The sequence below is a fragment of the Capricornis sumatraensis genome, chromosome 10, assembly GCF_032405125.1.
Source record: "Capricornis sumatraensis isolate serow.1 chromosome 10, serow.2, whole genome shotgun sequence".
Lineage (NCBI taxonomy): Eukaryota > Metazoa > Chordata > Mammalia > Artiodactyla > Bovidae > Capricornis > Capricornis sumatraensis.
Genome location: NC_091078.1, coordinates 19601626 through 19624294, shown reverse-complemented (window position 1 = coordinate 19624294; position 22669 = coordinate 19601626). Strand labels below are relative to the sequence as shown.

At 51.3% G+C, this 22669-nt stretch overlaps 2 protein-coding genes across 4 annotated transcripts in view; one reads left to right on the top strand and one right to left on the bottom strand.

Annotated features, from left to right (window-relative positions):
- Window positions 1-10962, top strand: part of HK1 (hexokinase 1) — a 72053-nt gene extending 61091 nt beyond the window's left edge. For 2 of the 3 annotated variants that reach the window (XM_068982367.1, XM_068982370.1), the window contains 4 exons: window positions 2775-2958; window positions 5005-5160; window positions 8302-8535; window positions 10120-10962. In XM_068982367.1, the coding sequence (XP_068838468.1) occupies window positions 2775-2958; window positions 5005-5160; window positions 8302-8535; window positions 10120-10264 (719 nt within the window). In that variant the 3' untranslated portion in view covers window positions 10265-10962. Of the gene's footprint in view, window positions 1-2774; window positions 2959-5004; window positions 5161-8187; window positions 8536-10119 lie in introns of those variants that run through there. The other variant, XM_068982369.1, reaches the window with a different exon arrangement.
- A 2257-nt stretch (window positions 10963-13219) lies between these two features.
- TACR2 (tachykinin receptor 2) lies at window positions 13220-21796 on the bottom strand. The gene is made up of 5 exons (XM_068982890.1): window positions 21405-21796; window positions 19643-19837; window positions 17555-17708; window positions 16752-16948; window positions 13220-13436 (listed from the first exon to the last, which is right to left on the bottom strand). Exons 1-5 carry the CDS (start codon window positions 21794-21796, stop codon window positions 13220-13222), a joined length of 1155 nt encoding a protein of 384 aa, XP_068838991.1.
- Between the last annotated feature and the right edge of the window lie 873 nt (window positions 21797-22669).

Here is a 22669-nt window from a genome sequence, read left to right as displayed (position 1 = left end):
GGCTTGGGCGAAGGAGAATTCAGTATAGAGTTGGGGCAAAGGTTGACAGAGTCCAGGCTTCATTTGATTTAAGTCACAAGGGTCAGAAAGGTCAACATCACCATCCCTTCAGTCAGTTCAGTTGCTCAGTTGTGTCCAACTCTTTGCGACCCCTTGGACTGCAACACACCAGGTTTCCCTGCCCTTCATTATCTCTCTTGGAGATTGCTCAAACTCATATCTATTGAGTCAGGGATGCCATCCAGCCATCTCATCCTTTGTCGTCCCCTTCTCCTTCGGCCTTCAATCTTTCCCAGCATCAGGATCTTTTCTAATGAGTTAGTTCTTTGCATCAGGTGGCCAAAGTACTGGAGCTTCAGCTTCAGCATCAGTTGCTCCAATGAATACCCAGGACTGATTTCCTTTAGGATTGACTGGTTTGATCTTCCTGCAGTCCCAGGGACTTTCAAGTCTTCTGCAACACCACAGTTCAAAAGCGCTAATTCTTTGGCGCTCAGCTTTCTTTATGATCCAACTCTCACATCCATACATGATGATCTGGCAGTTGAGTGCCTGCAGGGGGTTTAAAAGTCTGCAAAACAGCTCAGGAAAGTGCTTCAGGCTAATCTTTAACATGAAACAGAACTAGGAATCTTTACAACTGCTTTATTTTTTTTGCTATTATTACTTCTCTTCCCTGATGATAGTTTGTTCTTTTGTCCCTTAAGATCATTATTACTGAGACCTGTTGCAGAGCAAGAATTGTGGCCAAACTTAGATCACAAAATGCATTAGGCCAACATGGCTTCACTAATGTTAAGAAAATCATGCCTGTTTGTATTTCTCCGGGGACCCCCTACCCTATCTGCTTATAGTTATACAGTCAGAAGCATCTGCAAATTCTACTTGTTTCTTTAAAGGGCATAAAACAACCTGAGCCCACTCGTCTAGTTGGTAGGGGTGTCTTTGTGTCCCTTAATGATGTTGAAAATCCATCTACCTCTGCATCCCACCCAGGATGGGTCCATGGTGCTCTAGGGCCTTGTGAATCTTGTTGTGGTCCATGGACCAGCAACATCAGCATCATCTAAGAGTGTATTAGAAATGCAGGGTCTTGGGACTCACCCTTCACCTCCTGAATCAGGAAATCCACCTTAACAACTCCTCAGGGGATTCAGGTATATAGAAAAATATCTATGTGAGGGACTCCTTGGTTGCTTGGTTGGTTTTTAAATTTCCCATCCATTCGCTGAGACAAAGCCAACAACCACAAGTTTGATATCTGGCAATTAAAACTGTTATGAAAGTTTTAGAACACTTCCTCCCAGCATCTGGACCTAAATCCTCCTGGATGAGAACAGCAAACAGTTTGGGTTCTAACCCTAGTCCTTAAGGGACCACACTCTGAGTAGCCCTGTTCTGGGACATCAGGGATGGAAATCAGAGGCTCCTGAGCCCCTGGAAGCCATTTGTGAGACTATGTGTATACAGTGTATGGGTACACCTGGGGAGATGTCCCTTTTCTCAGGAGTGTGTGTGTGCTAAGTTGATTCAGTTGTGTCCGACTCTTTGCCAGGCTCCTCTGTCCATGGGATTCTCCAGGCAAGAATACTGGAGTGGGTTGCCATTTCCTCCTCCAGGAGATCTTCCTGACCCAGAGATCAAACCCCTATCTTTTACGTCTCCTGCAGTGACAGGAGGGTTCTTTACCACTAGTGCTACCAGTTCCCAGGCCAGGGATTGAACCCTGGACCCCTGCATTGGGAGCACAGAATCTTAGCCCCTGACCACCAGGGAAGTTCCTTTCTCAGAAGAATCATCAGAATTTCAAAGAGATCTGTGACACCAAAATGGTGAGGAACCATTGCTTTAGAAATGCACCCTGGACATGCTCAGGACGCTGTCCTTCGGTGAACCAACCAGAGGCCTCATTGTAGAACACACAGGAGAGTTTATTCAGGCAGAGTCCATGACCAAGTGTGATAAGATATATGGATATGTGTGGCTGGATAGTAGACAACACCTCCATGTATTAATAGTAATATATGCATGTGTGCTAAGTCGCTTCAGTTGTGTCCTACTCTTTGCGACCCCATGGACTGTTGCCTGCCAGGCTTCTCTGCCCAAGGAATTCTCCGAGCAAGAATATTGGAGTGGATTGCCATGCCCTCCTCCAGGGAATCTTCCTGACTGATCTCCTGCTTTGGCAGGCAGGCTCTTTACCCCCTGGGAAGCCCAATAGTGTGTGTGTGTGTGTTTGTATCTGTGGCCAGTGTGTTGGGGGGGTGGGGGAAGAGAATTGGAGAAATACCCTTTCAATCTGAATGCTGCATGAACCTCCACCACTTTTAAGATGCATCCCTTTGCTCTAACACCGTCTTGTATTAAAGTAAGCATAGCCCTACTTGGTGGAGAAGGAAATGGCAACCCACTCCAGTATTCTTGCTGGAAAATCCCCTGGACGGAGGAGCTTGGTGGGGTGCCATCTATGGGGTTGGACAGAGTAGGACACGACTGAAGCGACTTAGCAGCAGCAGCAGCAGCAGCCCTGCTGGGACAGGTGAACGTTTGAGGCTCTTAGTATTGGTGCCTTGGTATAAAGTGAGTTAATCAAATGCTCTGGGCAGTTTTCACTCTAACTTTCCCATGATATTTTGAGATTTTCCTGGAAGACATTGGGAAAGTAAATGTTCATCTCAGAAGCGTGCCCCGGTGGAGCGCCAGGCCTAGTTGCAATCCCCCTCCCCACCAAGCATGGAGACATGGCCATTCATTCCCCACTTTATGTATTTCAGGGACTGGCAGCAATGCCTGCTACATGGAGGAAATGAAAAACGTCGAGACGCTAGAAGGAAACCAGGGACAAATGTGTATCAACATGGAGTGGGGGGCCTTTGGGGACAACGGGTGTCTGGATGATATCAGAACAATCTATGACAAACTGGTGGATGAGTTTTCTCTAAACTCTGGGAAGCAAAGGTAATTCCACCTGGTAGAGGAGACAGGACAGTGGTGGGCGGGGGTGCAGGGTACGTGGCTGTGTTTCTGCCTGTGTTTGTCTATTTTTTGGCTGAGTCATGTAGCCTGTGGGAGCTTAGTTCTCTGACTAGGGATTGAACCTGGGCCCCCTGCAGTGAAAGCATGGAGTCCTAACCACTGGACTGCCGGGGAAGTCCCCTGCCTGTTACAGTGAAGGAAGTTTCTAGTGGGAGGGGGCTTTGCACAGAGCCTGGAGACTATGGTCCCTCAGGTTAACTCCTGACCTTTTCTTTTGTCCCAAGAACAGAGAACTTAGGGGTGGCAGCTGCAGGTGGTACAGGATGGCCCAGGTTGATGTTCTGTCCAGGTGCCTCCTCTGGGTACAGGGTGGCAGTGGTCACACCAGTCCTCTCACTGACCATGTTTATTCTGGAACATTCTGGTCTTGCTGTTGCTCTATGATTCCTCCCCATAGACTAATAGAAACCTCTTGGTCAGCAGGCTGCTCACTTGTTTAGTGGAAGCAGAACACCCTTGACTTGCAGTTGTTAATGGGCAAGGGAAGTTAGGATGTTGCCAGTGGGGGTGGGGATGGGAGTAGGGGGCTCCAGGTCAGGGGTGAGGCTGAGGCCTGCCGCCCTTTAGCCTTCCCACAGCAGACCTCTTGCAACACCTAGTGGCTATTTGGAGCTTTGCAGCCTGGGTTTCAGGGACCCTCCCCAAGGTGGCAGTGTTCCCCCTTCCCAGCAAAGAGACAAATCTTGTTTCAGGCTCCCAGGGATCAAGCCATCCTCTGCCACAGCCAAGATGGGGTGGTCTAAGTCACGTCCCCAGAAGCAGAACGAAGAGCTGGGGTAGTACCTCTCAAACATAAGTGATTCTCCGGCTAACCTCAAGATTCACGTCTTTTCCAAATACCACCTAGGCTGCATGTTTTTCTTTAAATCAGCTTGTATTCTTGAGTTTAATAAGGGAGGAAAAAGCAGTATTACCATAAAATGGATACAGTGAAGAAGAGCGTTATTTCTGTCCTACTTACTGTGCCCACCAAACGCTCTACAGGAAGACCCTCTTTGTTAAAAGGGAGATCTGTAGGGGTTGGAAGGGGATAGAACCATATCAGCACCAAACTGTTCCACACCAAGGAGATGTCTCCTTGATGGAATGAGAAAGACTAGGTGAGAATTGAGGATAATTGTGCTATTTCTTGTTTTTTTTTTTTTCTCTGTGGAGCACCCCAGATCTGGAGTATACAGATTCCAGGGGAGTCTTCCCAGCTTAGGGACCCTGAGATATGGGGTGTGTGCACGGAAGCAGTTAAATCCCTTGTCATTTCTTGAGGCCCTTGAGCATGGAGAGGGCAGGAATTAAAAGCCCCCAAAACAAGTGGCCCCCAGGGGTGTGGTGGCTGCCTGGGTCCTCCAGCCCGTGTGGCTTTGTCACTCTGTGGGTGCTTGACCAGCACTCTGGGTTGTGGCAAAACCTTTCAAAAATCGAGTGGAAACACTCTCCGTGTTGTCCTATCCCTTTAAGCCGCTTGCGAGCTCTCCAGTTAGGTATTGAGCGCTTCAGAGAGCAGCACTGTGTTGTGCTAGGCCCTGGGACACAAAACTGAGCAAGGTACTCACACTCCGTCCCCTCGAGGCTTTCACTGCAGGGATGCCGAGAGGCGGAGGACCCGCATGTGTTGGGAAGAAGGGAGGGTGCCTGGAAGCTGAGACAGGCAGGTGAACCGTGGGGAGGATAGACCCCTTGGAGCAGTGATGGTTGAACTGAGAGCTAGGAGCTTGAGTGGGATTTCACCAGGCAGAGGGAGGGAGTCGGGTGAGGAAGAGAATGATCTAGCAATGAAGCAGTGCTGGTGGTAGGTATCCTGGGAGGGCTGGGGATTCCTCAGTCCTTCCTGGTCTTGCACTTTGCCTCTGCCAGGGAGCACAGGGCTGGGTGCGTGGGGTGGTGATCCCTGTGAGGCACAGGAAGGTGCCCATGGTTACTGCGAGACCAGAGGCCTCCTAGAGATGCCCAGCCTCCCTCCTCTCATTCCAGGTATGAGAAGATGATCAGCGGTATGTACCTGGGTGAGATTGTCCGGAACATCTTGATCGACTTCGCCAAGAGGGGCTTCCTCTTCCGGGGGCAGATCTCTGAGCCGCTGAAGACCCGGGGCCTCTTTCAGACCAAGTATCTCTCTCAGATCGAGAGGTGAGTGGGCAGGGCCTTCAAGTCACAGGTGGACCTGGCCAGGGGGCCGTGATAGGGGTGGTAGGCAATCTAGGGGACATCTTGGCCGTTTGTGAGGGTTTTCTTCTTTTCTGGAGTAGTATACCCTGAGCAGTTGCATGTTGAAGTTCCATAATTTTACTGTAAATCATTCCCTTTTATTCATTCTGTATTTTAGGGCATTATATTGATTTGTTTGAAATCGTCCTGTGTGTAAGTAGGTTACATTTCAAGATAGGAAAGGTGCATTGCCGATATCTGAATTGAAGGAGCACTGAGTCCAAAAGAGCCAAGTGCCATCGGTCTGACCTCACCCTCTTCTCCTCTGAAAGGCAGCTTGGGATGCAGGGCTCACCACCCACAGTGTCCCAGCAAGCTGCTTCTGTCTTCCTCCTGCTTTTCTCACCTGGAGTGAACATTTCATCTCCAGCATTGCCATCTTGCACAGTGAACTGTGGGAGAAAGTAGGAAAGTGCTCAGCGAAGCGCTTGTGCAGAAGCCTCCTGCATTTTAGCATGGTCATGATAGCAGCACTGGGCCAGGGCCTGCTCCTCACTGTCCCCCAAGCCTGGGTCTGTAACCTGCAGGGGAAACTCATTGTCCACCAGAACCCACGCAGTAAAGTGCTTGCTGCTATAGACAGCAGCCCCGAGGCCCCGTCCTTGGAGGCACCCAGAGTGGTGGCATTTCACAGCCTCGGGAGAGGGAGGGGCCGTGATAGGGGACCAAGTTTCCCACCTCTCTTCATTCTCAGTTCACCCATGAGCCAAGTGTGGAAAATAGCAGCCAGAAAAGGAGAAGAAAGTAGCAGTGAATATTTCTTGTTAATACTTTTTTATCACCGTGAAGTGAAAGTCGCTCGGTCGAGTCTGACTCTTTGTGACCCCGTGGACTTCTTTACAACTCCCATCCGTCCATGGCATTCTCCAGGCCAGAGTACTGGAGTGGGTAGCTGTTCCCTTCTCCAGGGGATCTTCCCAACGCAGGGATCAAACCCAGGTCTCCTGCATTGCTGGCAGATTCTTTACCAGCTGAGCCACAAGGGAAGCCCTTTTTATTGTGGTAGATACACATAGTGTTAACTTTATCATTGTGACCATTTTGGAAGTGGACAGTTCAGCAGCATTAAATACCTTCACTTTGTTGTCTGACCATCTACACCATCCATCTCCAGAACTTTTTCGTCTTCCCAAACTGAAATTCGTACCCATTAAATACTAACTCTCATATCCCCCTCCCTCCAGCCCCTGGCAACCACTGCTCTGCCTTCTATCTATGACTTTGACTCTAGTGACTTCATGTAAGTGGGATCACACAGCATCTGTCCTTTCACATCTGGCTTACTGCACTTAGCATAGTATCTTTAAGGTTCGTCCAAGTTGTAGCATGTGTCAGAATTTCCTTTTTTAAGGCCAAATATGAATAATTCCTTGTATTGTATACACCACATTGTGCTTATCCATTCATCCATCCATGGACGCTTGGGTTGCTTCCACTTTTTGGCTGTTGTGCATAATGCTGCTATGAACATGAGTGTGCAAACACATGATCACATCCCGGCTTTCGATTCTTTTGGGTGTATACTCAGAAGTGGAATTGATGGATCACGTAATTATTTTATTTATTTACTCGGAGGAACTGCTATACTCTTCCACAGTGGCTGTACCATTTTACATCCCACCAACAGTATATACAAGGGCTCCAACTTTATATCCTCGTCAACAATATTTTATTTTCTGTTTTTATTTCTTTTAATAAGAGCCATCCTGATGGGTGTGAAGTGCTGGGGAAGGTCTTTTCACGTGTCATATCAAAGGGAGAAATAATAAAGAGAAAATTGCAAATTTTAGCTGCATGGTTTCTGTAAGTTAAAAACAATATCAGTCCTCGAGCTTAAAAGACAAAACAGGAAACCAAAGAAAACATCTGCATTCTATATGACAAGATACCGAGTATGGCACGGTGGGCAAGAGCTTCGGTAGTTCTGGCCCTGAGACCTGCTCTACGTCACTGGCTGTGAGCTCTGCCTCAACTGCCACATCTTTAAAATGGGAACAGTCAAATGTGGATCAGTTGGCTGTTAGGAAGAGGAATGAAGTGATGTATGTAAACACCTGTCACATAGTGGGTCCTCAAAGAAGGCTCACCGCTCTTGTCACTGTTGTCGTCATCATCATTGTTTCATGGTCAACTCTTTCAATTTCATGAGGAGACAAATATCCCAGGAGACCAAGAGTCAGCTTTCAGAAAGGCACTTGCCTTCTGGGTCAAAAGCCCTTCGACCCAGAAATGTATCCTAAAGGTAAAATCTGAGTTGCACACAAAGACTTATAAACAGGAATGTCATCAGAGTGTTACTTTTTGGTAGCAAAAATTTTCAAGTTAAATTTCTCTAAATAAATTATGGTCATTCCCAGAATGGAATACTATGGCAGCCTTTTTCAGTGCCGGTCTTGGATAAGGAGGTAGGAACTCCCTCAGATAAATGAAGAAAAAAGCAAGAAAGAAAACCATATATAAAGGGCAAGTCCACAATATTATTAATCAACTCTGTGAAAGTGAAAGCCACCCAGTCATGTCTGACCCTTTGAGACCCCATGGACTGTCCAGTCCATGGAATTCTCCAGGCCAGAATGCTGGAGTGGGATCCCCTTCACCAGGGGATCTTCCCAATCCAGGGATCGAACCCAGGTTTCCTGCATTGCAGGTGGATTCTTTACCAGCTGAGCCACAAGGGAAGCCAATTAATCAACTATACTCCAGTATAAAATAAAAATTTAAACATAAATAAATGACAAGCCTATTTACATACAGAACAAACACAGTTTAATGATAGTCAAGAAAACTAGATTGGAAGGTAATATATTTAAACCTTAATAGTGTTTTCCCCAGTGTTGGGGTTGTAGAGGTTTAATTTTCCAATTTTAATTTTTCTAGAGTTGCCAGTTTTTCTACAACTTGACTTGTAATACTTGGAGGGTCATTTTTAAAATATATATTATTTTGAAGGGAAGAGAAAACCCCATGACCCTTTTCACGGATAAGCTTGGTGATTTGGGGATGGCCCCTGCTGCTCTCCAGCGGGTTCCCTTTCATCCGGCCTCCTGACTTTCGCCCCCACAGCGACCGATTAGCGCTACTGCAGGTCCGGGCCATCCTCCAGCAGCTGGGTCTGAACAGCACCTGCGACGACAGTATCCTCGTGAAGACCGTGTGTGGGGTGGTGTCCAAGAGGGCGGCGCAGCTGTGTGGCGCAGGCATGGCTGCTGTGGTGGATAAGATCCGCGAAAACAGGGGGCTGGACCGCCTCAACGTGACTGTGGGCGTGGACGGCACGCTCTACAAGCTTCATCCGCAGTGAGTGGGGCTTCCATTGGGGGTGGGCGCGTGGGCGAGGCCCCTTTTGGTTCCGGGACATCAGGATGTGATTTCCCGCCCCCCAGTAAAATTCCTCACCAGGAACCCAGCCGGCCTGCAGGGTGTGCGGTCGGGGCAGGGCTCGTTTGGCACGAGGAAGGGGGCACAGGGAGGAGAAGTGGCTTCACTTGGCCAGTTCACCCTGTGGTCCTGACATTTCCTGCTTGCTGCTCCTCCCGGGCCCTTCCTCCTGGGCGGGGAGCAGGAAAGCAGGGTGGGCGCGGGCTTACCCATCAGCCGGTGGAGAAGCTGTTTTTCAGAAGCCGGGAGAGGGAGTGAAGAAAAGGGAGAGGCCCCACTGTCTTGTTCATCTGCTACATCAGTCTGTCAGAAGCCTTGGAAGGCAGGAGCAATCGTGGCCCTGGGCTTGGAGCACGGAGGCGGGCGGGATCAACCTCCTTTAGGCCCGGTGTCCCACATCCCATGCTGGAGGAGAAGGGGTGGGCCCATCTGCTGTTTGACCCGCCTTATGTCTCAAAGCTGGGCTCTTATGGAGTGACCGTATTATTGTTGAAACAGAGGTACTTTGGCCAGCCGAGAGAGGGCTACTAATAATTACACTGGGACCGTTCCCAAGTAAACCAGCCATAATGTCACCCTACTTTAAAGCAGGCATACCCGACTCAGCATGGATGGTGCCTGCTTACCTCACGGCCGTGGCTTGGGATGGAACAGGCTGTCTGGCTCCATCCCCAGCTGTTTCTTCACCGTTGTCACTGTACTCCTTGTCACTGTGTTTAGAGCTAGTCTTTGGAGCCCAGCGTGGACAGGCTTGGATTTAATCCTGACAGCACCCTTTAGAAGCTGTGCTCAATTGCTTCATCTCTGTCAAGTCTCCTCTTTGTGGGATAATAACCATTGGCAGACTGGACATTACATATATCAAGTGTGGGACACCTAGGAGATACTCAGCAGAGGGCAAGCAGTATTACCTCTAGGAGCCCCGCTGCCCTGAGCATTCTCAGCCTGGCCCTATCTCATTTGCAGTACAAAATGCAAGAACCCAGAGACACTTCTCATTTAGAGATTATGCTTCACTTGGGGGTGGGAAGGAAGGCTCCCTCTCAGCTTCAGGTGCTGATGGGCTGGGGTCTCAGAGGGCTGCAAGCTAGGGATGGGTGATGTTTGTTTCCATGAAGCCTGCTGAGCTGAACAGCTGACCTGGTCTGGCGCGCCTCAGTGGTCCACGCCCAGGTCTCAACACCCTCTTGGATTTTGGTCCTCTCAGATCCTCAGGCTCTGAGGACGGGAGCTGTCTGGGTGTGTTACTCATGCCATTGCCCTCAGAAGTTGTCCAGAGGAGCTCATTTTGGATTCTCCGTCGTGCCTCCCTGCTGCAAATTGTAATTAGGTTGGCAGGAAACCTGCTTTCCTCCCAGCCATTCTCAATAAGTCTCCGCTGCTTCAGAGCAACCCCACCCCTCTCACGTCCCTCCTTCCCTTTGGCTGCCTCAGCATCTTCAGGTGGGTCCTGCATCTCTCCTATTCCTCTACCAACCCATCTCTATCTTTTGTCCTTTTCAGCTTCTCCAGAATCATGCACCAAACCGTGAAGGAACTGTCACCAAAGTGTAACGTGTCCTTCCTCTTATCTGAAGACGGCAGCGGCAAGGGAGCCGCCCTCATTACAGCAGTGGGCGTTCGGCTCCGGCAAGAAATGAGCAGCTAAGAGCCCTGACCCCCAGCCTGCTGCCCTTCCAGCACTTCTCTCTTCAAGCAGCGACCCCTTATTTTGCCCAGCGAGCTGTGCTGGGAGACTCCGGCGCCAGAACCCGCCTGCACCACCGCAGGGAGGAAACCAGAAGCCCACTAACGGCGCGTAACGTAGGGTACAAAATAGAGTGTGTGCTGTTGATAATCTCCCTGCCCTCCAGGTCCCTCCTCACCTGCCCTACCACTCTGCATGATTTGATTTCAACCCGGTCGTATGTTCCCCACGTGTGAAGTTTAGTGGCGTCCATTTCTAATTTATGCATTCGTCCAACCGTTATTTATTGGCCCAAGATGAAAAGTCACACCATCTGACAGGCCTTAAGGGCCTCCGCTGCCCGTCCCTGGGGACCCATCCCCCACGTGCAATGTATTATCACCAGCAGACACTGCCGGGACTTCTCCTCCCATGGGTGCAGTGGCCGCCGCGTCCTCCCGGCGCCGCACCCGCTGCTGTCTGGTGTCCCATCTGGGCATGGCAATGCCACTGAATTATGTGTCCGTGGAACTGGTCATAGCCACATTGTGACAGTCTTGCTTTCTGTCTGTCTTGGGGAGGGGAGGTGGGCAGTCCTGCGGGAAAGTGTCTTGTCTCCATTCGGGTAAAAGGAACCAATCAAGAAACAGTACGCTCATTGGAATTACCCATCGCTTTTGTGAGCCATGTTGTATGACCTAGTAAACTTTGTACCAATTCAAAGACCCGAGTGATGCTTAATGACTGGGGAGTGGGGAGGATATTGGGGGATGTGGCAAAAACCAAACCCTGGGGGGTTTTGTGGCCTTCTGGGTCGGGGGCAGAGTTTGAACTGAAGGCTGTGTTCTTCAGCCTGCAGCCTTCTTTTGGCTCAAGGTCTTCTGTGCTCTCCCCGTGTCTTCTGGCACCTGCCCTCCAGGCTCCCTGCTGCAGCCCCAGGGGCCTGCCTTGGGGAGGGATTCCTGCACCCCCACCTCGACCTCTTTCAGAAGGTAAAGGCTTCTGTCTTCCAATAGCCTGCCTTCCTCACCTGTAGCTGGAACAAAGTAGAAGCTTGGCTTGCAGGGGCTGTTTGGGTTTCCCGAGAGGACGGGGCAACACTGGCCCCCGCCGCTCCCACTGTTCCCGAGCAGGTCCTGCCTTCATCATCCTGTCTGCCAACTCCAGGCGAACAGATGAAGAGACGCCCTGCCCCGAGTAGGTGAAGCCTTGCAGCAGCCCTGGGTAGCAGGGTTGTGGTGCTCTCCCCCCGCGGCCCACCTCACACACACCCCCTTTGAAAACTAACCCCTTCTATGGGAAACTGGCCCTTGTCCAGCCCTTCCATCCCTGCCCCACCTCAGCCTGGAGAGTGTTGTTCCGCTCTGTGGCTGCCATTTTGGATTCCTCCCCCCAGGTCAACGGACCCCACATTAGCCCACATTCTGGTGCCCTGTGACTGCAGTGCCACATGAGTCTCCCCGGCCATGGGCACACCTCTGCGTGGTCTTCCCCAGGACCGACTGCATGTTCACTTGGTTTGGTGAGACCAGGGTCCCTTTATTGGCACTGCCAGCGCCTATGGCACAGTGATTTTATGGAGAACACAGGTAACATTAAACTCTAGGTGTGTGTTTACAGCATTATGTGCTTCTTCTGGAAGGGCCCAAGGCAGGAAGGGTGAGTCAGCAGGCAGAGTGAGGTGTGGACCCGGCTGGGCCTGGAGCTTTCTAGGGGATGGGACGGCTGGTGTTCTCTGCCTGCCAGCCTCTTGAGCAGAAGTAAGGGTGACGGCTGTGTTGCTGACTTGCAGAGGCATTCATGTCAGACGGCTGCCATGGTAGTAATGAAAGTCACGGCTGCTGTTTATGAGGGCTTCCCAGGTGACTCAGTGGTAAAGAATCTGCCTGTCAATGCAGGAGACACAGGTTTGATCCCTGGGTCGGGAAGATCCCCTGGAGGAAGACACGGCAACCCACTCCAGTATTCTTGCCTGGAGAATCCCATGGACAGGAGCCTGGTGGGCTACAGTCCATGGGGTCACAAAGAGTTGGACATGACATAGTGACTGAGCACACACACTGTTTATGAAGCACTTAACATGTATTGGGCTTGCTGATGTATAGGCATCCCTCCCATCATCCTCAGCCTCCCTGCAAAGTAGCTTTGCAACTGAAAGAGGAAGGCAACGTGAAGGTCATTGTCTTGAGACCACCCAGCTGAGGCTCCCTTTGACCCTTAACCACCAACTCCCCTGGGGTGGAACTGGTTTCTTAGATGCTAAAGCAGAGAAGCCCTGGATTGGCTCACAGGTTAGGGGCTTTGCAAAATTAAGAAGCTTCTTTCCTTGTGTCTTTATCCTGATAATAAATCAGTGTCCTGGTTGAGTACTGCCCACGGGTGTGTTTTGTTTGGTTCATACAACATGTATAAAAATGTGAGCTAAATTTAACAATTCTGGAAGTTAAGTTTCACAAATTTGGATTTCTGGCTTCTCTTGAAAGATGCAGAGGATCAGTCGCATGGCAGCATTTGCCCAGAGCTGATCAGCTACTGTCCCCTTTGGATTCCTATGCCTTCCAGTTTGCCACAGTCCCCACCATTCCCTATTGCCCCAACACTGGAAGCCAGTTATCTTTTATCAATATATCTACAATTTTTCTTTCATACTGGGTTCAATTTACTCATTATGTTGCATGCCCCAGGAAGGCATTTGACCTTGCAACTCCTGGATTAGATAAGTGTTAGCTCACCCTGTCTTTGAATTATTGGATCCCTGAAGCACTGTCTGAAGGGCTAGCTGGGAGAGGTAGTACCCACTGCAGAGTTCCTGGCCCCGCCTCGTCTTCCCATGGATGTACTGAAGGGTGAGGCATGGGCCAAAGTTTCAGATGTGGTCCTTTCGACTGGCTACTTCTCAAGGGTGCGGAGCCTCTCCCTGCAGCCAGGCACTAGGCTTCAGGGTTCAGTAGACACTCCAGCCTGGGGGCTTTCAGCCTGCCCGTTGACCGCCTCAGAGGGGGCCAGATCCCCAGACATGAAAAAAATCTCTTTAGTGTGACACCTGTTGACCCTCGTGGAGAGGGATGGAGTGTGGGTCAGCTCCATCTTGTCCTCCTCGGTTGGCGTGACCCATGGACAGCAACGGAAAGCAAGCCGGAATCCAGAGCGAAACCTGAGGGGTGGAGGGTCATCTTGAGAAATGGAGTGAGGCCAAGTTATGGGAACTGGCCTGTGGCTGCCCCACCTCCCGAAGCCGATCTCCCCTCCAGAGGAACGTTGCTTCGGAAATTCACTCATAAGCGCTCAGGGTCTCCGGAGGACTTCTCTGGTGGTCCAGTGGTTGAGAATCCTCCTGCCAATGCAGGGGACGAGGATTCGATCCCTGGTCCAGGAACTAAGACCTCACATGCCCGTGCAGCTAAGCCCGTGACCACAACTACTGAATCCCGAGCGCCCTAGAGCCGGCGCTCCACAACAAGAGAAGCCCCTGAAATGAGATGCCTGCACACCGCCCCTAGAGAAAAGCCGGCGCACAGCAAAAAAACCCCGGGGCAGCCAAAAATAAAATAAAGAATTAAAAAAAAAAAAAGAGCTCAGAGACACGTTCTTTAGTGGGTTGGGATTTTGGAAACAGCCAGAAGTAATCTGGAGCCAAGTCCAAGTTTGAAGTGGGGGATTAAGCTGGACAAGACCATTTGTTATTACAAACAAACAAAAACAAACCAAGTACAATTATAACACAACAGATTTTCTTGTTTGATTTGTTAATTGGCTTCTAAAGGCGTATGCAAAGAGGAATCTTAAGAAATTGGGGCTTTGGCAGTGTTGGCTGGAATAAGGATGCTCTCCAAGGGGACTGCTTTGAAAGGAATTATGCCCATGGAACTACTAAGTCTGGGGACATTTGCTTAAAGAATAAGTGAGCTTCCCCATGGCAGCACAGAGGGTCCCCACGTAAATGAGAGATCAGAGGAAGGAGAGAGTGAGTGGAAGAAGTGAGACAGAGCCGGCAGAAGGTAGACACTGTCCCGTTAGGAGCAGAAATAGATGAGGCTCTGTGTGGTGCAGAGAGAGGCAGACAACTGGGTGGTCTGTTCCCAGGAGACGCAAGCTTCTGTGTTGCAGAAGCACGGACCTGACGTTGGTTCCTCCCCCTGTAGCTCTAGAGAGTCCACGGTGCAGCCCAATGAACAGCTTTATTATGGGAGCTTCATGGCCACTGTCCCTTATACCTACCCTCAGCATATCCCAACCTGAGCTCCCTATCCTCTTCCCCCCATACCCCTGACAGTCGTCCTCATCTCAGCTCCTGATAACTGACCACCCGAGAACCTGGAGTCATCCTTGACTTCCTCTCCATCGAATTCTGTTGACTCTACCTTAGCAATCTGCAGATTCTGACCACTTCTCATGCATCTAAACCCACCATCTCTTGCCTGGTGGGATTACTGCAACTGCCTAATCCTCTCTCGGCTTCTCCCCCTTACCTTGGGTGTTCCCTCTGCCTGGAACTCTTATCCAGACAGCTACCAGGGCCCATTCAGTCCTCAAATCTGCTCAAAGGGCCCCTCAGTAACCCTACCCTGACCATCCTGTAAAATTGCAACCTTTATGCCCATTACTTCCCTCATTACTTCCTGTCCTCCCTTACCCAGTTCTTTTTTCTATAGGATTTATCACCTAATATACACTGTGACTCACTGACTCATTAGCTTTGCTTATTGTCTATCTCCACCTGCTCCCCCTAGAAGGTCAGCTCCCTGAGGAAAGGGATCACTGTTTTTGTTCACCAGCGTATCCCATAGGGCCTGGAACAGAGCTGGCACACAAAGCCACTGGAGATTGTTTTCTAGAGAAAAGAAGATTGCACCAGGAGGAACAGTCCTACTGCAGAGCTGGTGTCTTCAAATCCTGAACGATCAGAGGTTGTTTCAGGAACTCATAGAGCCCTGGGGTGTTGACTTCCATGGACTGTATCATTGGGTACCAGTGCATAAACACAGAAGGCTGGGGGCCCTCCCTGCTGTGACAGTCCCTGTCTCTAAGTTCTCACTTCTACAACTGCATGGGAGAAAAATGTGTGATGTGGGGATGAGATTACAGACCTTGGAAACACATGGAAATCTTGTATGAATTTAGGAGAGTTTTCCTTTCTGAGACTCAGTTTCTTTATCTGTAAAATGGGGAAAATACCTCCATCCCATTACATGGGTAGCCCTGGTGGCTCAGATGGTAAAGAATCTGCCTGCAATGAATCTGCCTGGAGAAGGGAATGGCAACCCACTCCAGTATTCCTGCCTGGAGAATTCCATGGACAGAGGAGCCTGGTAGGCTACAGTCCATGGGGTATACTTGCCTGTCAGGAGACAATGGAGGGTTCTGATGCCTATTAAACATTCAAAAGATAAAAGTCAGTCTCTCACTTCCTTCTGGCCTGTCCCAGGTGGGTAGGATGTCTGAGCAACAAAGGCTCTATTGGCCTTATGAATGGTCTGGATATCTGTGCAGAGAGGTGATAAAAGATGCCCAAGGTCAATGTCACCCACATCACTGCCTTGTTAAGGCCAGGACTCAGAGTTCACCTCTCACCGACTCTCACCTGGCCCCACCATCCTGAGGCTGAGTGGCCTGCTCTACAAGGACTCCTGGGCACTGGGGCTTCCGCCTGGCCCAGCATCTCACACCTGTGCACATGCTCCAGAGCACATGCCAGTCCCTCAGTGAGACTCCACTTCTCTAGAGGTACGAGAGCAGCAGGGAGTGAGAACTGGGCTCCTTCCTCCCTGGCAGTCTCTGCCAAGGCCATTTCCTAGCGCCTCTGAAAGCCCCTCCTGTGATCTTCCAGGGAGCAACCCGTTTCCCCTCCAGCCACGGCCCCAGCCCTCAGGCTGTGTTTCATTCGCTGTGGCCGGCACTGTTCTCGCCTACAGACAGTCCTCAGTGCCTCCTCAATGTAGAAAGCTCTTAAAAACATCAGTACCTCCCTCCTTCTTGTTGTTGTTTCTTTTGTCTTTATTGAATTTCTTACAATATTGCTTTATATTTTGGTTTTTTTTTTTGGCTGATAGGCACGTGTGATCTTAGCTCCCCAACCAGGGATCAAACCCACACCCCCTGCATTGGCAGGCAAAGTCTTAACCACTGGACCACTAGGGAAGTAGCCAAGTCCCTCCCTCCTTTACCTGGCTCCTTCCTTCCTCCCTCTCTGGCTGTCCTTCTGCCTCTCTGCCCCTCCCTCCGTCTCTCTGTCCCTCCCTCCTCTCTTCTCCTTGTCCCAGGTGCAGCCCCCAGAAGAAAGAGCAGGAGCAGCCGGACGTGAAAGCTGTGGCCTGGGCATTGGGCAGAGCTTTGGGGAGGGGGTGGGGCTCAAGCGAGGATTATGCTGGGGGATCCCTGTGAGGATGGCAATCCCATGGGGGTGGGTGAAGCTGTGCAGGGGGCTCCGGATGGAGCCAGGCTGAGGAGAGGGGCTGGGGTGAGGGCTCACCTGTGGTTGAGGCAGCAGTAGATGATGGGATTGTACATGGTGGAGCTCATGGCCAGCCAGAAGAGCGCCAGGTAGACCTGCTGGATGAACTTGTGGCAGTAGATGTCCTCCTGGAAGGTGCCCAGCATGAAGTAGAGGTGGTAGGGCAGCCAGCAGATGGCAAATGTCACCACCACCAGCACCATGGTCTTCACGAACTGGGCCAGGAGACACTCCGGTCACTCCGCAGCCCGGATGCCCCAAGACCCACCAGTCTTCCTGAGGGTGAGGGTGGGGCACCCCTCATGCCAGCCTGAGAAGCCCTCAATAATCAGGTCCCCCAGAACACCTGCTACCCAGGCACTCCTGGGCCCTCTACCTGAGGGCTTTTGCTCAGGCTGGTCTCTAGGCTCACACTGCTGTCTTTCCTTCTTAGTTCTCACTCCTCAAAGCCCAGTTCAATGCCACCTTCTCTAAAAGGCGTCCTGGATCGTTCTTTGAGCAAAGCAGCTCCCCTCCCTGGAGAGTGGATGAGCTCTCGCTCCTAACCCCATCCTTTGGAGAGACCCTGCCAGCTATGGGTCCGCAAGACCCCCACTCGCTGCAATCTGTGTCTGTCACAACCCAAAGACCAAAGGCAAGGCGGCCGGCCTGGGGAAGCAGGAATGAAGGCTCTGGCCAGAAACTTGGGACAAACGCAAGGTACAGGCGGAGTCTACCCTCCGTGGCGCCCTTTCGCGGGTGGGCCCGGAATAGCCGATGCCGAGGCGTGGCCAAACTTCCGGCCCCGCCCTGACCCCGCCCCCTCCGCCCCCGGAGTTCACCTTCTTCTTGGCCTGCAGGTGGCGCAAGTTGGCACCATGAGCCTGGTGCCCCGGGACAGAGCGTCTCCAGAGCGTGAGTCCGATGACACTGTAGGTGACGAACATCACCACGAGAGGCAGGAAGTAAATGAGGGCGATCACTACGAGATGGTACCTGGAGGGAGAGTCAAGGGCCTGGGCACCTGGCGACTGCCAGAGCTCAGTCCCCAGGACCTTGCAGTGCCCCTGAGTTTTCCTGACAGGCCACCCCGGGGCCGCCTCCCAAGACCTTGGTTTAATTTTTTTTTTTTTTTTTTTTTTAAGGCAAACCGACTAGCATATATGCCCAGTGAGGGCTTCCCCTGCCGCAAAAGGGACACCAGTGTAAGCTCTGAGTCCTTCCAAGTGGCAGACAAGTTATCAAACGAGGAAATAAATAGAAATGAAAAAGTTAACCAATACATTTGTTTAAAATTTATAATGACATTAAGCACAAGTGAAAGTGGCTCAGTCGTGTCTGACCCTTTGCGACCGTATGGACTGTACAGTCCATGGAATTCTCTAGGCCAGAATACTGGAGTGGGTAGCCTTTCCTGTCTCCAGGGGATCTTCCCAACTCAGGAATCGAACTGGGGTCTCCTGCATTGCAGGCAGATTCTTCACTCCCTGAGCTACCAGGGAAGCCCCATTAAGCACAAAGGAGGAAGTAAAATTACATATCCCACCCGCGCCACTGTTAACGATTTGGAATATTTTCTTCCAGAATCATGCATTATATGTGTGTATATACACATGTATTAGATTATGTATATCATCTATATCTGCATCTGTCTGTCTACAAAGATTTCCTGGAGTTGATGTGTTTCTATCCTGCACCAGCATCCCTACCAGGGAATGGGGCAGTGAAGACGGGCCACACTGTTCAAGCTATCGAATCACCTCTTCCTGACTGTGAGCATTGTTGGGAACACGGCTCACATCAGCAGACACACTTTCTGCTGTGAGCAAGTGGCCTGGAACACTGCTGATGGTGCTCATCCAGTCCCCATGGCGGACACCCAGGGCTGTGCTGAGGCCCTTTTATTTCCTTTGGGGTAAAGGACATGCATGCTGCCCCTTCTGGTTTCTGAGTGGTGCTGCAGTCACGCTCCAACAAGACCCAGGCAGGAGCATTTGGTGGATGGACCCAAGACCCCTGGCCCTGTCATGTGACCTTCTTCTAGGAAAACTGAGGTGTTCCCAAGCCACTTCTCTCCTCCACGTGTGCCAGCCTTTCTGGGCCCCTTTCAAGAGGGGCTGCCACCTGGAGAGAGGAGAGCAGATGGGTTCTTCCCTAAATACCTTCCCTAAAACCTGAGTTTAGAATTCGACTTTCTAATTACAAAATGTCTGGCGCCTCCTAGACACCCTGACCCCCATCTATCCTACTGTGGAGCAGGCAAGGAGACGAGGAGCAGAGACTGGGCTCTGAAGCAGGACTGCCTGGATTTAAATCCTTGATTTACCACTTAATAGCTGTGTGGTCCTAGGCCCTTAGTTTTTTTTTTAGTGCTTTGGTTTCCTCATCTGAGAAATGGAAATAATAATAATACATACTCATACTGTTATGAGAATTAAATGAGTTCATGTGTGTAAAGTGCTTAGACCAGACCTGACGTTTACTGAGTGCTAAGTGTCACTTTGAGTTGATACGGTGCTCACATTGAAGAAGGCAATGGCACCCACTCCAGTACGCTTGCCTGGAAAATCCCATGGACTGAGGAGCCTACCTACAGTCTATGGGGTCGCCAAGAGTCGGACACGACTGAGCGACTTCACTTTCACTTTTCACTTTCATGCACTGGAGAAGGAAATGGCAACCCACTCCAGTGTTCTTGCCTGGAGAATCCCAGAGACAAAGGAGCCTGGTGGGCTGCCATCTAAGGGATCACACAGAGTCGGACACGACTGAAGCGACTTAGCAGCAGCAGTGCTCACATTATCCCCCGTCCACTCACAGATACCTGTGCACTCACACTTACACACTGCACATGTGTACACCATGAATGTGCATGCACGCACACACAGGTGCATGCACACACACCATGTTCCCTCACCCCCAGGCCTTACAGAAGGAGCATCTTGCCACCGCTGTCTTCAGGCCAGGCCACCACGCACTTGGTGGCGCCCTCATCCATGGTGATGGTGGAGTAGAAGCACTGGGGGAAGGCGAGGGCCAGGGCCACCAGCCAGATGCCAGCAATGACCGCTCTGGTGCCAGGAGCTGAAAGCCGGGGCTGGAAGGGGTGGACGATGGCCATGTACCTGTGAGCAGAGGGCGGTGTGAGTCGTGGGTGCACTCCCATCAGACCAGCCTGCACCTCCTCTTCCCAGTCCAGGCGCACACTCTCCAGCCTATTCCCCGCACCCCGCTGGTGACCTGCAGAGAGCTGCCGGGCTGGTGACGGTCTTGTCGACACATGGCACACTAGCACCCTAAACCTCTGTCCACCTCATCACCTCCTTCTGAGCGTGGACATGCTCTCAGAAGGCCACAAGAGGGCAGTGTGGCCACACCAGAAGTCCATCTGGGGCATTGTCCTGCAGCTCCGCCCTGCCGAGTTCCTCAGCAGCCCAGCCTCTCCTGTTCAGAAACTCTTAACAGCCCGAAGGTCTTCTGCACAAAGCCCAAGCAGTTGCCCACCAGCTGTCTGCAGTGGAGAAAGTGCTCTACGTATGCAGAAATGACCTTGGTCCTAGACGACCCCCCCAACCTTCCTCCCTGGGATTAATCTGAACCTTCAGACATGGCCAGGACGATAAGACAAAGCTCAAATCCCACCCTTTCGCTGATCCTGACATCCTGACATCCTGATATACTACCTGCCCCACCCCAAAACACAAACCCTAGCACCTCGAATCCCCTATCCCCTTTCTAATATTTTCCCATAGCCCTCATGACCTCAAAATACAATGCATAATTTATTTAGTCTTGTGTTTCTATTTAAATTTTCACCAGGGCAGGCATCTTTATCTGTTTTTGCCTGAATGTGCAGAACAGTATCTGTACATAGTGGGCACTGAACATAAGAATGAATGAAGAAATGGATGGACGAGTCTCCATTATTACCATCCTGACCTGAGCCACCATCTTCCCTCCCCTGAGTTACTAGTCAACCGCCTCCTGCCTGTCTGGACTCCTGGCTTCCACCCTGCCCTCTACAGCCCATACTACCCACCCCCCAACCTGAGCTTTAAGGTGGAAGTTCCATGAGGCCATGCTTTTCCCACTGGTGTATATTCCCCAGTGCCTGAGACAGTGCCTCAGATACTTACTGAGTGAATGAAGAAGTCTTAGGTGACTCAGACCTGCCGATTGATCACTCCTCCACCCTCCTGCCCCCCAACCCCTCCAGAGGCTTGGTCTGCAGCCCCGGAGATACAGCACCTGGGAGGTAATTGGCCCCATCGTAATTATGTGGTAACTGCATGCAGTGTTTAATTTTCCCCTCACATAATCTATCTAGGAATAGGAAACAAAATAAGCAATTTCCTTGTAAAAGAAAGAATCCAAAACAAAAGTCAACTCCAGAGAAGAACACTCCAGAAGGTCCCTAAAACACTGTTCTTCCCCTAAAGCCTTGAACAGCCATCTAGGGCAAAGTTCTTTCTCGTGTCTAACCTTATCCTTTCTCGTCTCAGCTCCACAGTCCTCTGTGAAACTATTCCAGATGCATAGTTTAGGATCATGAACAGGTTAGGAGGCAATTAATTCCCTGGGTTCTACACTTAACTTGCTGTGTGACTATGGACGTGGTATCAGCCCTGTCTGAAGCCAACACAGTGAACCGGCTCCCCCCAGCTGCCCCACTACCCCGCTGCCCCTTCTTGCCTGTCAGCAGCAATGGCAGTCATGGAGTAGATACTGACGAACATGGCTGTGATGGGGAAGAGGTTCTGGAAGTAGCAGAAGGCACGGCCAAAGTACCAGATGTTGTGGCTGGCGTAGACGAAGTTGAAGGCAGCGTTGAAGGCAGCCATGCAGAGGTCGGCCAGGGCCAGGTTGACGATGAAGTAGTTGGTGACTGTGCGCATCCTCTGATGGGCCAGAATGATCCAGATGACTGTGGCATTACCCATCACAGCCACCAGCACCAGGGCCAGGTAGGCTGCGGTCCACAGTGCCAGCTGCCAGCCGGGCATGGAGAAGGCTGTGATGCCCGTGGCGTTGCTGTCAAGGCCAGACGAGATGTTTATATCGGTCATCACGACACAGGCCCCCATGGCCGCCTCTGAGTCTGGGACAAGGGGTAAGGCTCCTTGGCTCCCTCCAGGCCCTCGTGCCCTGTGGGAGCACACAAATCCTTTCTGAGTGCGGGGAGCAGGAGGAGTGGGTGCCAAGCCAGGTGCGCCCAGGGAGCTGGGGGGTCACTCCCAAGTCTCAAACAGAGATGAGTTAGGCTGAGCAGACAGCCGGGTCCAGAGTCCTAGGCACTTCAGATTCCCATGTCCTGGCCAGCCTTCTCCAACGTCACGTGGATATCTAGAATCCAAGACGTGGTCTCAGAGTAAGAAGCATCCTTCTAAATCATCAGCCTGCGTCTTCACTGGAGAAATGGAAAAACAGATTCCAAGTGGGGACCAGCCCAGGTCATGTAGTAAGCTGGTGATAAACTCGAACCCAGGTCCCTCCTAATGTGGTTCAGGAGACATTAGGGATCAGATGTGTGCAAAGCAGCTGTTTGGGTCTCGCAGGTCAGTTGTGCAGCAGGCTGTCTCTCCAGGCGCTGGGGTGCAGGCGGGGAGGCCGTCCCGCTACTCTCCGGGCGGGGCCGTGTGGTGCAGGGCGGCGAGGGCCTTGGCAGAGGTGCTGTCTTCTCACGAGCTGGGGCTTTGCCTCCGCCCTTTGTCCCACCTCCTGCATGGATGGCCAGGCTTCATCTCTTGAGGAAAGATTTAGGACTGGCTGCTGAGGCAGGGAGAGACCCAGGGAAAGTTGAGGGGGTGGCAGGGGTGGGGCCTGGCATGGAGGGCACAGTCCTCAGTAGGGTGTTTACATTCAGCGGGGCCGGAGCTTCATCTAGAATGTGACTAGGGGCACGGGCTTGGGAGCCTCGGGGACTCCAGGCAAGGACTCCTAAACCTTTCCGAACTTCA